Raw genomic sequence first — 17,076 nt, forward strand, 5'->3', positions numbered from 1 at the left:
GCTACTGTGAACATCAGGGTGCATGTATCTTTTTGAATTAGTGTTTTTGTTTTCTTAGGATATATCACCTAGGAGCGGACTTGCTGGATCATATGGTAAAACTGAAAGAAGTTTTAAGAGGTCCTTCTAATGCTCCTCTTCATTGTACAGTTGAAAAAACTGAGTTCTCTTGAGGTTAAGTGGCTTGTCCAGTGTCACATAGCTAGCTTATTAGAGTCTCTGTAAACACAACAGTCCAGTACTCTAATATATGTAGTCCATATTCTTTTTTTTTTTTTTTTTTTTTTTTTTTTGCGGTACGCGGGCCTCTCACCACTGCGGCCTCTCCTGTTGTGGAGCACAGGCTCCGGACGTGCAGGCTCAGCGGCCATGGCTCACAGGCCCAGCCACTCCGCGGCATGTGGAATCTTCCCGGACCGGGGCACGAACCCGTGTCCCCTGCATCGGCAGGCGAGCCCTCAACCACTGTGCCACCAGGGAAGCCCCGTCCATATTCTTTTTGAAACATTATTTTCACTCAAAAAATATTTGGGCTTACTATGTGCCAGACAATGAAATGTGTCAAAATTTGCAAAATTAAGGTAACTTTTTCAGTTCCAGAATCTGTTTTCTTCTTAGACATGAAAGTGTTCCAAAACTTTAAGAAAAATTCTGCATTGAATGAGGTTGTAGGATATAAATAAGACTGCTGGCTCCATAAGGTAAAGTCCTGTGGTCTTTTCCATATCTGATTTCCTTGGGTCTATTTGGCACTGTTATTTTCCAACAGTTTGTATTTTTTCATATCGTTGGAAAATATTCTTCAGAGCATCTTTAAACTGTTACTTTTGTCTTCTTTGTTTTCAGTTGCCCTAACATCAGCTCTACATACAAATTGTGTTTGGGTCAACTGTGTTATTCTTCTGTGTTTTCATAATTAGGTCCCTGAAGTTTTGTTGTAATAGCTTGTACAGCATTCGTGTTCAACATTCATTAGGGAATATCACAAAGGTAAAGGCTGCATGGACAGGTACAAATAGTTATATAATTAGAATTAATTAGGACTTCTTAAATTTTCTACAATAAAAACATAGCTACTTACAGCTGCTTTTGAAGACTAGAGAAAGTAGATAACATTTTAAAAATATTTTATAATTTCTTGGTGTATGTGTGTGTTGTGTGTGTGTTTTTTCCCTAGTGTTGTCAAAAAAATATTTGGTGATTTCATTTGTTCATGCCTTTAAACTTCGTGTTCTAGATTTAATGTTAGTGTTTTTAAATTTAATGACGAAGGAAAAGAGCTCAGAATGCGTGGAATGCAAATTGGTATAATGGAAAGAATACTGGATTTGGAGTCAGATGTTCTTGTTCTATTTTGCTACTTTTGGGCAAGTAACTCATATTTGTCTTCAAATCTCAGCTTCCACATTCTTTTCTCAATATTTCATGACTTCTCCCTTACATTCCCATTCAAATTAAGTCTTTCTGTTTTAGACTTTCTTTAGTACCTATACTTTTTATTCAAAGCACTTTTTGTCTCTTGAAATGATATATTTCTGTATTTGTCCATGTTTGTTTAATTTTTTTCTTCCTACCTGGATTACAATTCAGAGGAGTAGGGTTTGTATGTTTCATTACTACCTACCCTGCACAGGGCAGACACATGATAATTTATTCCTTAAACTCAATATTTATTCCATAAACACAGTAAATATTTTTTAAATAAATGAACTACTCACTACTGTCTGTCATATGCCAAGTTATTTCCTTCACAGCTGTGAAACTCTACAACCACACCTGTTACAGAAAGCCTTTTTTGAGAAAATCAGGACAAGAGAAGTTCCCATACTACCTGCTTAAAGATATATAGGACTATGAGTTTACAAAATTGTACACTAACTTTTACGTTGTTTCTCACAACTCAATGAAATATTAGGCTGGCCTAGACTAAAAGATCCTACTGTTAAGACAGTGTATTTCGACTCATGTCTAGCTTTGTGCCTGGCACATAAACACCTGATGAACTCTCAATAAACAAAACAGATTCCAGTTAGTACTTTTATTGAAGTGACATTATAAAAACTTGGCATTTTTTTACAGCATTAAAAAAATTCCTTGTTTTATTGACAATGATCATTTATAAATAAATACTGAATTTATGGAATAAATTATTAGTCATTTTTATTTAATTATTTATTCATGTTCTGATCAGGGTAAGACATTTGCTTGAGATCTGAATTAGTTTTGAAAGGCAAGTGTATATGGACATGATATCTTTCCAGTAAATCTTGCAGCTATTTCCGTGCCTGCATATGTTAACATTTTTATAATTGGCTTCCAAATGACAAACACAGATGTCTGTAGTCTGAATTTCCAACATGTTTTAGAATAAATGTTTTTCCAGTAATTTAAAGTGTACCATTGCAGTATCAAATGATTAGCTAATTGAATAGAATTTCTGATTTTTGCTTATCTGCCAGCTTGCCCTTTTTCAGATTTAAAATAAAAATAGATAGCTGCTTATGATGTGATTTATGATGTGATATTTTTCCCTTTCTCATGTTTTTACGAAACAGAACTCTTCCTAAAAAGCTATTATGGGCATTGTTTTTCTGAGAATTTAATTTTGTTGTTTGTTTAGTTTTTCTGTTTATTTGTTTTGCCTAGTGGGGTAGAGAGATTATGGTGAGAGGGAATATTTTATGTTTTAATTCATTTAATTGCCACTTTGAATTCTGAGACCATGGAACTCTTTTAGATAGTAGAATTAGATATGCCAGTTTATCATCTTAGTTCTTAGGTTCTGTGGAACAGTGCTTAAAATTATTGCTTAATGTTAACTTTTCTATAAAAGGTACGTTATCTTTTTTTCACTCATCATGTATTTATTGAGTACTGTTCTAGATTTTAAATATATAGCAGTGAACAAAAGTTCTTACATTCATGGAGTTTAATTATTAATGTAGGTTAATTGTTCTGAAAAAATAATATGACTTCATGTAATCAATAACATAGGCCTGAAACAATGTCTTGGTAATTTTATGTGCTTAGAAGTGATTAGTTCTAAACACTGTAATAGAACTATTCTCCTTTTTTTTTTTTTTTTTAATATACCTGTGTTGGGTCTTTTTGCTGCGCATGGGCTTTCTCTAGTTGCGGCGAGCAGGGGCTACTCTTCACTGTGGTGTGTGGGCTTCTCATTGCAGTGCCTTCTCTTGTTGCAGAGCACAGGCTCTAGGCCTGTGGGCTTCAGTAGTTGTGGCACACAGGCTTGGTTGTGGCTCGTGGTCTCTAGAGCGCAGGCTCAGTAGTTGTGGCGCGTGGGCTTAGTTGCTCTGCGGCATGTGGGATCTTCCTAGACCAGGGCTCGAACCCTTGTCCCCTGCATTGTCAGGTGGTTTCTTAACCACTGTGCCACCAAGGAAGTCCCTATTCTACTTTTTATTCCATATCTATTATTAACCTTTTTATTGGGTTCATTTAATAATGGATACTGTTGTCTCAGGCAGTGGGGTTTTTGTTTGTTTTTTTTAATCAGTCTTTTTATAGTACAGGATTTTAGTTTTCTCTTTTGTTATGTATTTGTACATATAAATAAATATTAAATATAAATTATAAATCTTAACAGTTGGAATTTTAAACAAAATCTGTATCATTGTCCTGATATCCTCTGCTGTCTGAATATATTTTTAAATCTTAAGAATGTCATTAGCATTTTTTTGCTTTTACATTCTTTCTGAGGGATCATTTAAAAATGATGTCCCTAGACTTTTGATTCTATTTACAGATAATATATAATAGTGTTTTAGTTGGTTTATTTTTAAGAATGAATTTGCTCTCCAAAGTAGTTTAAATGCATTCCAGCAGCTTAATAATGTACAGATAGAGGCAACTGGTCTTGCATCTGTTCCTTAAGCAGATAGTAGAATAACTGACTAGTTGCTGATCAACTGGGGAAGAAATTTAAATGTGATATATTTTTATATTGCAAGGTCCGTGATTAGATATTTCTGACTTATTAATTAGACACATTTGTTAAGTAAACAATACATATCTATAAACTTTTCTTCATTTACAGCAGACAAAAGTGTAACATATACTGTATGTTATTCTATAGATTCTAGTATTTGTCATATATTTTGATAGTTAATGATATCAACGTCATCAAGATTGCTTTAATCCTTTATATCATTAAGACATTTACTGGCCATCTTTGTAATTGGTCTAATTTATATATTAATATATTTGTATATTTCCTCTGTTTCCTCTTTTTAAGGCACAGAGGGCTTACACCTGTTCTTATGCTTTTGTTTGTCTCAGAATGGCTGAGTTCAAATTAAATTTAAGAATTGGTAGTTAATAGTTGCTTCATATAAAATTTGGAAAATTTATGCTCCAAAAAGGAAATTTCAAGTGAGCATAAGGAAAAATACCTGTAATCCCAAATCCAGAGACATACCAAAGTTGTTATGGTTATATTCTTCCAGAATTTATCCATGCCTATGTGTATAATGTTATTAAAATTTAAGATAGGTATAATTGTTGAAGGCTGTGAGCCTGAGGCCTGCCTTATCTTTGTTAAAAAAGATGCACTTAATTTTCCTTTTACTAAAAAAGGTTATATTGCAATATTATACCTAATGTTGTATATAAACATTTACTATTAATAATGGTTTACATTAATATTTTTAATATTAATAATGGTTTGCATTAGTATTATTTTAATTGAATTAATCTAGTGTTACCCAAAATATGTTATCCATACTTCTGATATATAGGTAGTGATAAGATATTTTAGGTGATATCCTGATCCAGTATTAAATAACAGTGGATAGTATTGTAAAAAAAAAGTTACTACTTTTCCAGGTTTCTTTAACCAGGTTTCTTATAAGCCAAAAGTCTGATACTCATAGATCCTTAGCACCCCTCTGACACTTACCTGTTTCTCTTCGAACCATCAGCAGTATATCTAGCTAAAATTTTAATAATACAGTTTTATTTTTCATTGTATTCATTTTTGCTTTTATTTAAAAAAAAAAATGACAAGTGGGGCTTCCCTGGTGGCACAGTGGTTGAGAGTCCACCTGACGATGCAGGGGACACGGGTTCATGCCCCGGTCTGGGAAGATCCCACATGCCGCGGAACGGCTAGACCCATGAGCCATGGCCGCTGAGCCTGTGCGTCCGGAGCCTGTGCTCCACAACGGGAGACGCCACAACAGTGATAGGCCCGCGTACTGCAAAAAAAAAAAAAAAAAAGACAAGTGATACTGTCTTCTAATTTATGTCAAGGATAGAAAGTATCCTTTTAAAATAAATTTAAATAAGAGAAGTACACTAGTTAAAACATATTAAGTAACTGGTAAGTTTAGGTGACACTAGTATATGGCAAAAATCCTGATGATGGTATGCAAATGATTAAGGGCTAGGAGGCTCTATGTTTGATACTGAAAATATTTATAATTTTTCCCATTATAAACAAGTCTGCAGTGATCATTTGTATAGCTAAAGGTTTTTGCATGAAATAATTACGTTTACTAATATAATAAGTGGAAGTCACAGAAATTCCACAAAGCAAATGCATTTAGAGCTCCTATGTTTTCATATAATCTCATATCCAGAGATTATACTCTCACTAAACAGTGAATGAGGATGCCTGTTTTTTATTCTACCCAACTCTGGGCTAATTTTTTTTCTTTAGACATGATATTTTCAGTTCTTCTCAACATTTGAACAGCATTCATTCAGAAATACCTAGTTTCTTTGCAATTCAGTAGTCATTCTTGTGTTAAACACAGTAACCATTGTCCATTATTTTGTCATCATTTTAGTGATGGGTTGATCTTTTAAAGAAAGTGACTCCAAATCTGCTTTTTTCTTAGTGCTGATAAAGAAAAATTATCTTTGACAATAACGATGATTTTTTTTTTCTGTAGCTTGCCCAGTTTCGACAAAGGAAAGCTCAGTCTGATGGGCAGAATCCTAAGAAGCAGAAAAAAAAGAGGAAAACTTCAAGTAGTAAACATGACACATCAGCATACCATGCTGTGAATATTGAGCAATCACAGACTGATGAGATGTGCACAAATAGTTCTCAGAGATCAGGATCAGCTGTGACTCCTGAATCCACAATAATGAGAACTCTACACAGTGGAGAAATAGTTAAACATGACCAGGTCTTCTCTGTTGAAGTAAGTATTCATCCAGATTTTTAAATACTAGCATTCTAAGTGTAAAGTTGTTGAAATGACAACACTCATTAGCACCCTATGCAATTTTTGTGAGCTTGATTTAACAAACGCTTATTGAGCAGCTGTATTACACCAAAGATTGAGCACCAAGCATACAAAGATAAATATGACAGTCTCTATCCTTGAAAGTCACTCTAGTGGGGAAGGTGGATGTAAGATAGGCTGTGTACCTTGATTAGAGCCATGCTAGCAACAATGCACATGGTGCCCTAACGTACCATGATATGGGGGAATGCCCAGATCAGTCTTGTGTGTGTTATTTGGGAAAGTTTCCAGGAAGAGAACCAAGTCTTGAGGTGTAAGAGTTAGCTAGAGGCAAAGAAGTAGGGCAGACAACCTCCATGCTAAAGAATCAACATTCTCAAAGACATGAAACAGTGTGATGTGACTTGGAAACCTTAAGTAGTTTAGTTTTAAATGAATCTCAAAGTGATCAGGATAGGATGGTGGTAATGGTGAAAAGAGGGAGGTTGTACCTGACCCATAGAAAGTTTTCCTCAATAAATGCTAATTTTCCTCCTCCCCTTAATGATGGAATTTTCAAGAATAAGGAGATGAGGGAGAAGTTAAGAGTGGATTGGGTGGTGGGTGGGATGGTGGAACTACCAACTAAGACCAGGAGTAGAGAATGATGGGATGCTTAGGAGGAAGAGTGTTGTAGAAGGCAAAAAATGATCATTTGGATTGTGCCCTGGCATATTTAGGTGGAAATAGAATTTAGATATATAGGGATTTGAGCTTTAGTCAAGGGTCAGATGTCATAGAGATTTGCTATTCATCATAAAAGTGGATCTGACTTTTTCCTACTTAGAGTTTTTTGAGCATTTTGGATACATAGTTTAATGTTTTTCATCAGCTTTGGGAAGTTTTCAGCCATTATATCTTTGAATATTCTTTCTGACCCTTTCCTCTCCTTCTGAGTCGCCATTATTCATATGTTAGTATGTTTGTTGCACAGGTCTTTGATGATTTGTTCATTTTTTTAAAATTCCTTTTTCTTTTTCTCAGACTGGATAATTTCAGTTGCACTGTATTGAAGTTTGCTCTGATTCTTCTTCCTCCTCCTGTTAAGATCTCCTGTTAAGCCCCTCTAGTGAATTTTACATTTCAGTTATTTTACTTTTAACTGCAGAATTTCTCTTTGGTTCTTTTATAAATTCTTTCTTTTTTTCTATTCCCTATTTGGCAAGGCATTGTTCTTATAATTTTCTTTAGTTTTTTAGACATTAGTTCCTTCATTTATTTGACTTTTTAAAAAATAGCTAATTTAAAATCTTTGTCTATTAACTCCAATATCTGTTTCCTCAGGGACAGTTTCTACTGATACTGTTTTTCTTGTGTATGGGCCATACTTTCCTTTTTCTTTGTGTATTTGTAATTTTTAAAAATTTTATTTATTTATTTTTGGCTGCATTGGTCTTCTTTGCAACAAGTGGGCTTTCTCTAGTTGTAAAGATCAGGGGCTACTCTTCATTGCAGTGTGCAGGCTTCTCATTGTCATTGCGGTGGCTTCTCTTGTTATGTAGCACAGGCTCTAGGCACGTGGGCTTCAGTAGTTGTGGCTCGTGGGCTCTAGAGTGCAGGCTCACTAGTTGTGGCGCACGGGCTTAGTTGCTCCACGGCATTTGGGATCTTCCTGGACCAGGGCTTGAACCTGTGTCCCCTGCATTGGCAGGTGGATTCTTAACCACTGCGCCACCAGGGAAGCCCTGTATTTGTAATTTTTTTTTTGAAATCTAGATCTTTTGTATAATACAATATAGTAACTGTGGTGCTTGATTGGATTTGAAGATGTTTTTATTTTCATTTTCTGCCTAACAAATCAATACTTGGGCTTTCACTGGAATTTTAGCATTTCAAGTGCAGAGTGTCTGTTCACCATTTTATCCTCAGTAGCACAGATCTTAGTACACGATATGCATTTAAACAATAGCCATTTAAAAGAATAAGTAAGTGAGCTAACCATAAGGACTTGCATCATGAAAGTGGTTTTTTTTGGTCGCACTGGGTCTTCATTGCTGCACACAGGCTTTCTCTAGTTGTGGCGAGTGGGGGCTACTCTTCATTGCAGTGCACAGGCTTCTCATTGCAGTGGCTTCTCTTGTGCTGAGCACAGGCTCTAGGCGCACGGGCTTCAGTAGTTGCAGCATGCAGACTCAGTAGTTGTGGCACACGCAGCCCAGAATCTGCAGGCTCAGTAGTTGCAGCACACAAGCTCTAGAGCATACGGGCTTCAGTAGTTGTGGTGTGCAGGCTCAGTAGTTGTGGCACATGGGCTTAGTTGCCTGTGGCATGTGATATCTTCCCAGACCAGAGATTGAACCGATGTCCCCTGCATTGGCAGGCGGATTCTTAACCACTGGACCACCTGAAAAGTACCATGAAAGTGTTTTAGATTTAAAAGAGGGCCACATAAGTTAGGAACCACTGCTACAGGATTTTAGAACAGGAGTAAGCTTATTTCTGTTCCTGGCATCATTACTACATCAGAGAGGAGGTTGACTTGGAACTTGATCTTGAGTACTGAATAAAATTTCCATAAGTGTAGATGAGAAAGGAGACAGTAATGCTTCTTGTTTGGTTTTTTTTCAGTTTTTGCTTTTTTTGTTTATTTGGTTGGGGTTTTTTTGTTTTTTGTTTCTGTTAATTTTTTTGAGCTCATTGGACAGGTACTTTATTATCTTTCTCCATTTGGGAGGAATACTTCTCAGACTTCCATGTATATACAGATCACATGTGGGATCTTTTTAAAATGTAAATTCTGATTCAGCAGGTCTGGGTGGGGCCCATGAATCAGCTTTTTAAAAAAATTTTAATGTTTTTAAATTGAAATACAATTGATTTACAATGTTGTGTTAGTTTCTGGTATACAGCAAAGTGATTCAGTTATAAGTGTATATACATATATTTATGTATATATATGCATCCATATATATGTTTATATACTTAGTCAGATTCTTTTCCATTAGGGTTTATTACAAGATATAGAATATAGTTCCATATGCTATACAGTAGGATCTTGTTGTTTATCTCTTTTATATATAGTAGATTGTATCTGCTAATCCCAAAGTTCTAATTTATCACTCCCTGCCTTTCCTCTTTTTTTTTTTTTTTGCAATACACGGGCCTCTCACTGTTGTGGCTTCTCTCGTTGCAGAGCACAGGCTCTGGGCGTGCAGGCTCAGCAGCCATGGCTCACGGGCCCAGCTGTGGGATCTTCCCGGACTGGGGCACATACCCATGTCCCTTGCATCAGCAGGCGGACTCTTAACCACTGCGCCACCAGGGAAACCCTAATTTCTATCCTTTTAAATTTGTTTAGGCTTGCCATGTGTCCTAGTATGTGGTCTATCCCAGAGAATATTCCATGTGTGCTTGAAAAGAATGTAGTCTGTTTTGGTGGGATGTAATGTCCTGAAAATATCAATTAAGTCTAACTGTTCTATTGTGTCATTTACGATCTCTGTTGCCTTATTGATTTTCTGTCTGGAAGATCTGTCCATTGATGTCAGAGGGGTGTTAAAGTCTCCTATTATTATATTTCCATCAGTTTCTCCCTTTATGTCCGTTAGTATTCGTTTTATGTGAGTGCTTCTATATTGGGTTCATATATGGTTCATATTTGTTGAGTGAAGAAATGAATTATCTGGGTCTCTTTTCTCACTTGTAAAATTAGATTCTTAGATTTGACGAGAGCATGTGAACAGTGAAAGCAGTGAAAATTTAGGTTTCCTCTTTGACTCTTCCTAGTACTTCTAAGCTGAGGGAAGCTTAGAAAAGCCACTCACTGCATACCCAAATCCCAGGGATGTAAGGGTGAAGCAAGAATGTCTTTGAAAGTTTTTTGTAATCTGCAACAGTGTTAATAACAACAGAGGTTGGTAATTTTCTTCAAGTTGTTACTACTTTTCTAGCACCAAAATTTGATGGTTCCTCATTTTAAAGAAATTGAACTTTTTGGCGTAACAATTTAAGACTTTATTTTATTTAAAAGAGATATAAGAATTAGAGGGATGATATCTTTTTTGGTGCTTTTGTCTTACAAATGATTTGTAGTGTATAAAAGACCCTGTGTGAAAGTACTTCTTGATATTTTTATATTTAGAAAACTGCCTAGTGATAAATTTTAGATGTGTTATTTAGCCATTGTGATTCATAATCATAGTGGAATTTTTAAAGAATTTAATAATTTTTTTACCTGTTTTTTAGTAATATTTTTTGAGTTTTCTATCATAAGTTACCATAGTAATGGGCTAATAAAGTACAATATTTGGAGAGGGGATGCAGTAGAAAGGCTTTACTATAATCCGTTTTTACTTTCTGTTTTAGCCGGAAAGTGAAATTTCAACCACGGCAGATGATTATAGTTCAGAGGTAAGGATAAGTAACACTGTGATTGACATTTCATATTTTTTTGAAATTATAGTTGATTATTAGTACTTTATTACTTGCAACTCACATGCTTTATGTTTTTATAAATATAATAAAAGACTATAGCACAGTATAATGTAATGTAAATGACCTAGAAAACCTGAAGTTTGTATTTTTCTGACATCTTTTTTTCAGATTATTAACTAAAGTCTTAAATTTGTTTGAATAAGTTGGTCCTTAATTAGATTGAGGCCTTGTTTTAGTTTCTAGGAAAATGTTTGAAATTGGGTTTCTAGGATACATGATATAAGGTATCCATATTTAACACAGTAAACATTTCATATTATAGGGTATTTTATTTTGCGTAATGCTTTTTACAGCTGCTTGAATTCTAGTTAATTATATAAATTCATTTATTGAAATTAATATTGCAGTAGTGATTTTTAATTTAGGTGATAAAAGCTAACATGGGCATTGGACACTTTAGGAAATACCTTCTTTATGCGTTAATAAATGTATGTCATTTTATCTTTTTCTTATTCTTTTAGATATGATTGTCATTTTTTTTGGTCCAGTATTTGAGGACATGGAAAACTTTCTTGCTTTGAATGGTTCAACAACTCAGTGTATTCTATAAGTTTTGATTTATTGTAGGTGTCTAATAGGAAAGGAAAAAAAACCTTCATGTACTTAAATGAACTTATTACTGTTTGGGATTGCTAATGGGAGTGAAAACTTTTACACTTCAAAAGTTGAATGTGTTTAAAAAGCTGGGAATATACTTATTAGTGATCTGGTCAGGGAAATAGTTAACCAATGTTAAATAAATAAATTAGTGCCCAGTTTAGGCTACATAAATTTGCCTTTACGGGAAGTATCTCAGTTTAAAATTACAGCTTGCAATTCAGAGAATCTTCCCTTGTGACTTTAAATTTGGGGCTTAGATATGAAAACATTGCTTTTCTCTTCCATAATACCTTAATTCTTAGAGCTTGTCTTTCTTGATTGAAGTTTAAGATGGTTTGGCACTTGAACTACTGGTGACTTTTGGTCAGCCCAGGATTCCACAAATGCATTTTTTTTTCTGTATACTGAAGTGAATTTTTTTTATAATCCAAGTGGCCACAGATCAGACCATCTAATACATGCCTGTGAAATTTGGTTAAAATTTATATTTTAAATTTTTATTGTGATACCTAGTAAGTATGATGTGTTTCAAAATGAGGTGCAAATAATTTTAAATATAAGTCCTACAGATAAAAGTTAAAGCATGTTGTCCAGGGCTTCTCTGGTGGTTCGGTGGTTAAGAAGCTGTCCTGACAACGCACACGGGTTCAAGCCCAGGTCTGGGAAGATCCCACGTGTCATGGAGCAACTAAGCCCATGCGCCACAATACTGAGCCTGTGCTCTAGAGCCTGCGAGTCACAACTACTGAGCCCGCATGCCACAACTACTAAAACCTGTGTGCCAAGAGCCCATACTGTGCCACAAATACAAGCCACAGCACTGAGAAGCCCATGTGCTGCAACTAGAGAAAACCTGTGCACAACAGTGAAGACCCAATGTGGCCAAAAATAAATAAATAAATAAATTTAGTTTTTTTAAAAAAGAGTAATACAAATTAAAAAAAAAACAAAACATCTTGTCCATGATTCAACAAGAAATATATTTTACATATATGTGTGTATGTAATTTTATATATTTATGTATGTATTACATATATGTGTATAGTTGTATACATGAATAATTGTGCACATGAGTAATATATACATATTCATACATATATATTTTTTTAAACCAAACTTTCAGGAAAAGATACTTTACTATGTGACCAGTCCTCTAATACTTTTTCTTTCTAACACTGGTCACAAAAACTCAATTGATTAGCTGATTTATAAGTTGAAAAAATTAGTGATTTAGAAGGTTACGCTGAAAGATAATTATGAAATAATCTTTGACAGATTTGACCAGATTTGAATCATAATCCTTCTAATATTATCCATTTTGGGCCTAGATTCATAATGGATTATACTTTGAGAAATTTACATATTTTACTATGTGTATAGAAAATAGTATAAAATTGATAGTCTGTGAAATATTTGATGATGTCTCATCGAGATTGCTAAAATGGGTACTGCTTCAATCCATGATACTCTGGACTAGTTTTGGGTCTTTAGCTACTTGATTTAATGACATTGGACTGGTTTGACAGAGCTAGAATTTCAGGGGACTTCTAAGCCATATTCACAATCTTAGGAGGCAGAAAAATCTTCAGTAGGTCAAATTTATAAACCAAAGAATACACAACATGGTAAATCAACTATATTTCAATAAAAATAAAAAATAAAACAAGGAGTAAATCTCACACTGTAATACTCTTCATATTAGAACTCTTAAGGGACCTCTAAAATGAAATTCCTTTCTAGGCAACACATATAACTTCACTACAAATAACAGATTTGTGAAGTATAACAGTCTTGGCTGCTCTGGTCTGCATTTGAATATTCATAAAATTTCAAAATTACATGGTTTTAATCATAAGATACATAATTATCTTGTATTTTGTCTAAATATCACTGTCATTTTTCTGGTACATAGGGAAATAAGGTGATGTAAAAGAGAAGGGGCTTTGGAGCCAGAAAGTCCTGTTTTCAAATTTCAGCTTATTCACCTCTGAGCAGGATGAATTTGGACACATCACTTAAACTCTGAAATGCAGTTTCCTTACCTGTAAAATGGGGGAAATAATATCTATATCACAGGGTAGTTTTGAGGGTTATTTGGTAATTTTAGTATGATGTTTGATATATAAAAAACAATCAGCAAAGCTAGTGGGTTTTTTTACTGTGCTTCACTAGATGTATGCTTTTCTTCACACTAAGTTTATATGAAACAAATGAGTGATGAGAATTCTTTTAACAATTTATTCTCAGAAGGATTTCAGATTCTGATTCTGTGTTTAATTAGCAATTAGTTTAGAAATTTTATTTTGATAGATATGGTATGTGCTTAATGTTCTTGACTTCTGTGGCTAGTATACCCCTTGGATTAAAAAATGGATTCAGGTCTAGAAAGGATTAGTCAGATAATTTTATCCTGTGATCTCCCTAAGATCTGTTCTATATAAAAATATATCCAATTATGTATACTAGAGAAATCAGACTAAATAAAAAATACCCTTCTTACGAGTTAATTTAAATTATACATAATCTTTTCAGTTCTTGGTGAAGGGGCATTTCATATCTACAATACCATATTTACATAAAATATTTTTATCGATACCCTTAGAGCAGGGTTATTTGGGGAAAGTTGGAAATGCTACAAGCAACATACAGGGATAAGACAAGTAAATAAATATGCTTTGCTTTAGAAAGATGAAATGATAGTAGGGCATACAGTCTTTTTATGGACTTAAACTGATTATTCAGAACTTCTTAACCAAGTCACTTAAGAGGACTCATGACATTTATGGAGTGACTGGCTGGAGTTGGAGACATAGCCTATAGCCAGCCGTTAAGTAACATAAACTTAGCTTTTCAACTTTGACTTGGGTTTCTTTCTTTCTTTTTTTAAACTTCACCTTATTTTCATTTTCTCCCTTCCTGTCTCAGCTTATGTATTGAAGGTGTACAACATGGTGCTTGATACTTAACTTTGACTTTGAATGAATGATCTTAACCTCATTAGTTTCTTGGTTCTAATTCCAGGAGTCAGCTAGGCACACTGAACTCCTATAATTTTTATGAACTTTATGAATTATTAGATTCTTCTTATTTTTTATTAAAACATCCATTATTAATTTTTTTTTTTTTTTTTTGGCGGTACGCGGGTCTCTCATGGTTGTGGCCTCTCCCGTTGCGGAGCACAGGCTCCAGACACGCAGGCTCAGTGACCATGGCTCACGGGCCTAGCCACCTGGCGACATATGAGATCTTCCTGGACCGGGGCACGAACCCATGTCCCCTACATTGGCAGGCGGGCTCTCAACCACTGCGCCACCAAGGAAGCCCATTATTAATATTTTTGTACATACTTCCAAATTAAGTATAATAAGGATAAGATGTTAATCATAAATAGTGAGTTGTTCTTCTGTGTTTTTAAACTGATGTCCACTGAAAGGAAAATTTTTTGTGTGAAGAACATTTTATGATTATAAAATGAGAGTCATCTTTCCTCTGATTCTTTCTGAATAGCAGTATTTTTAGGAGATGATACTTACTCTACAGAACATTTTAAAATTTAGAATGTACCTTATTTGTACTTTCCCAAATCTTCAAGTTGTCTACACAGATTGAGTAAGTTATGAATTCAAAAAGACTATATTAGTGTAGCCTAAAGGTTAAATAACTTTGAAAAATGCCACAGTAAAGAACGACATTAAGAAAAGTTAAGGTTTCTTCAGTTGGAGGAGTCTGTTCATCTAATCTAAATGTTTCAAGCTATTAATATGCCTTCATATTATGGTTTACCAGGTATTGTGTTAAAACACTAGCGTAAGAAGATGAGATAAATGCTCTACCTGTTAGGTATCAGTGAAGTAATTATCTAGATTAAAAAATATAATCATTTATTGCTAACTATTAATGATCCTAATATTCTTTTGAGTGTTTCTTTTCTAACTTTGAAATATAGTTCAGTTCTGGTGTATAATCTCTTATTACCTATTTACATGATATTAAATTTTTAAGAACTATTAATATTGACAAGATTTTAATTATTATAATTAAGTTTTGAAAACAGTCATGTATTTTAAGAAGCCAATACATATGACTTACTCAAGTGTAAAATGTGCTGAACTTAGAGAAAAGTTAAGCTGAATGTTGGCTATTTAATGTGTTAGATTCAATTATTATAAACAGATAACTAATTTATGTAAGTGATATCACCACTTAAAGGAATATCCTTTGCTTAATATGATATTTGAAAATATTCGTAAAATCCATTTCATTATACTTTTACCCTAAAGGAAAAGTTTAGTAGATGTTTATCAAAGTGCTTCATTTCAAAATCAAGAAAAGCTAATTGAAATTTAGAATTTAATTTGAAAGTTATTGCAAGTGACTTTATTAATAATCTTAATAGAGTTAGTATTGCTGTGTTCTGATAGTTTTCACAAATTCTAATAATGTGTTGCCGTAAAGGTGACATTTTTTTTTTAACTTTAAGCTTTGTTTTTTGAAATTATCCTTGGGAAAAAAAAAGGAATCAAACTCTGGAAAGAACTCTTAATTAGGATCTTCACTTTTTTAAGTGTTGTGATCCATATCAACCTAATCCTAAGATATTCTGTTCTATGTATTTCAACAGTAAAAACTTCATTATCTTGGATTCTGTTAACATAGAATTGTGAGAAATTAAACATAATCAGGAATGAAGTTCACTTGTTTGCTGTTAGGGGGAAGGAAGGTATTATTGAGTAGATTAATTGATCTGAAGTTAATCTCCCACCAGGTCAACCCCAGAGACATATTCTGCCAACCTCCTGTGTCCTACCACAAAATGTCTGTGATAGAGACATCTGTATTCTGGAAAATCTCCACATCTGTCAGGGTTGGCATGGCTATCATAGTACCCTCAGGGGAAAGTTCTTGGGGGAGTTTTCCTCAGCTCTTGACATGTCCTACTTCTTCACCTGCTTGCCAACCTTCAATAGATTTACATCAGTAAACAGTTTTACTTTAAAATGAATAGGACTTAATCAAAAAACAATTATTTAAATGATTTTAAGGCAGTGTTTTATAGAGGAGGATCTTGTAACTAGAGGTTTATACTTATTCTTCTGAAGATAAAAGAGAAACTGTACTTAGTCAGAACTTTAATTCATTTAAATGAAAATGTATAGTACAGTGTCTTTTGCATTGTAAGCACTCAAAAGTATGAGGAATTCTTTGGCATTTGAAATGGTCATAATGTCTTTTAGATGTTTAAATTTAATCACTATGTCTGTTTTTGCCAATGAGGCATTTTCCGTAGGCATAAGAAAAGCATGAATACAGTTAGCACAAATATAATTGTTAGCTTTAAATAAAATTCTAAAACCATAATATTTCAGGAAATTGTTTTTATACAGGTAAATGGTTGCAGTTTTGTGGCGAGAACAGGAAAGCCTACAAATTTATTAAGGGTACAGTATTTAAAACTACTCATTATACTAATGTTTTATTCTATTTAAAACCATTTGGTTACTAACAAAGCTTTTTCCTTTATGTACTTCTTTCAGTGTGTGATTTCTAAATGCTTTTAATGTGTAACAAAACAAAATTATCCACCTTTTGTTATAAAACTCAATTGTAGCAGAATTAGCAGATATCTTGTTTTTGTTCTTGAGGTATATATATCACATTAGCAACAAAGTAGGTTGTCATGCCAGTACACTCCCAGGTGATGAGTGATGTTTTAAATTAGACTTTGCTGTAAGATTCAGATTTTGAATCCATTTTCCTGAGGGAATGTTGCTAGTACTGAATTATTAAA

The 17,076-nt window shown here is 34.0% G+C and overlaps 1 protein-coding gene across 1 annotated transcript in view; it reads left to right on the forward strand.

The window, feature by feature from the left end:
- AKAP9 (A-kinase anchoring protein 9) overlaps positions 1-17,076 on the forward strand; it is a 156,680-nt gene that overhangs the window by 15,693 nt on the left and 123,911 nt on the right. Inside the window, exons 2-4 of the mRNA XM_067042493.1 lie at positions 5,916-6,170; positions 10,560-10,604; positions 16,673-16,726. Coding sequence (XP_066898594.1) covers positions 5,916-6,170; positions 10,560-10,604; positions 16,673-16,726 — 354 coding nt within the window. The remainder of the gene's footprint in view (positions 1-5,915; positions 6,171-10,559; positions 10,605-16,672; positions 16,727-17,076) is intronic.

The sequence above is a fragment of the Kogia breviceps genome, chromosome 9 (assembly GCF_026419965.1).
Source record: "Kogia breviceps isolate mKogBre1 chromosome 9, mKogBre1 haplotype 1, whole genome shotgun sequence".
NCBI classification, from domain to species: Eukaryota; Metazoa; Chordata; class Mammalia; order Artiodactyla; family Physeteridae; genus Kogia; species Kogia breviceps.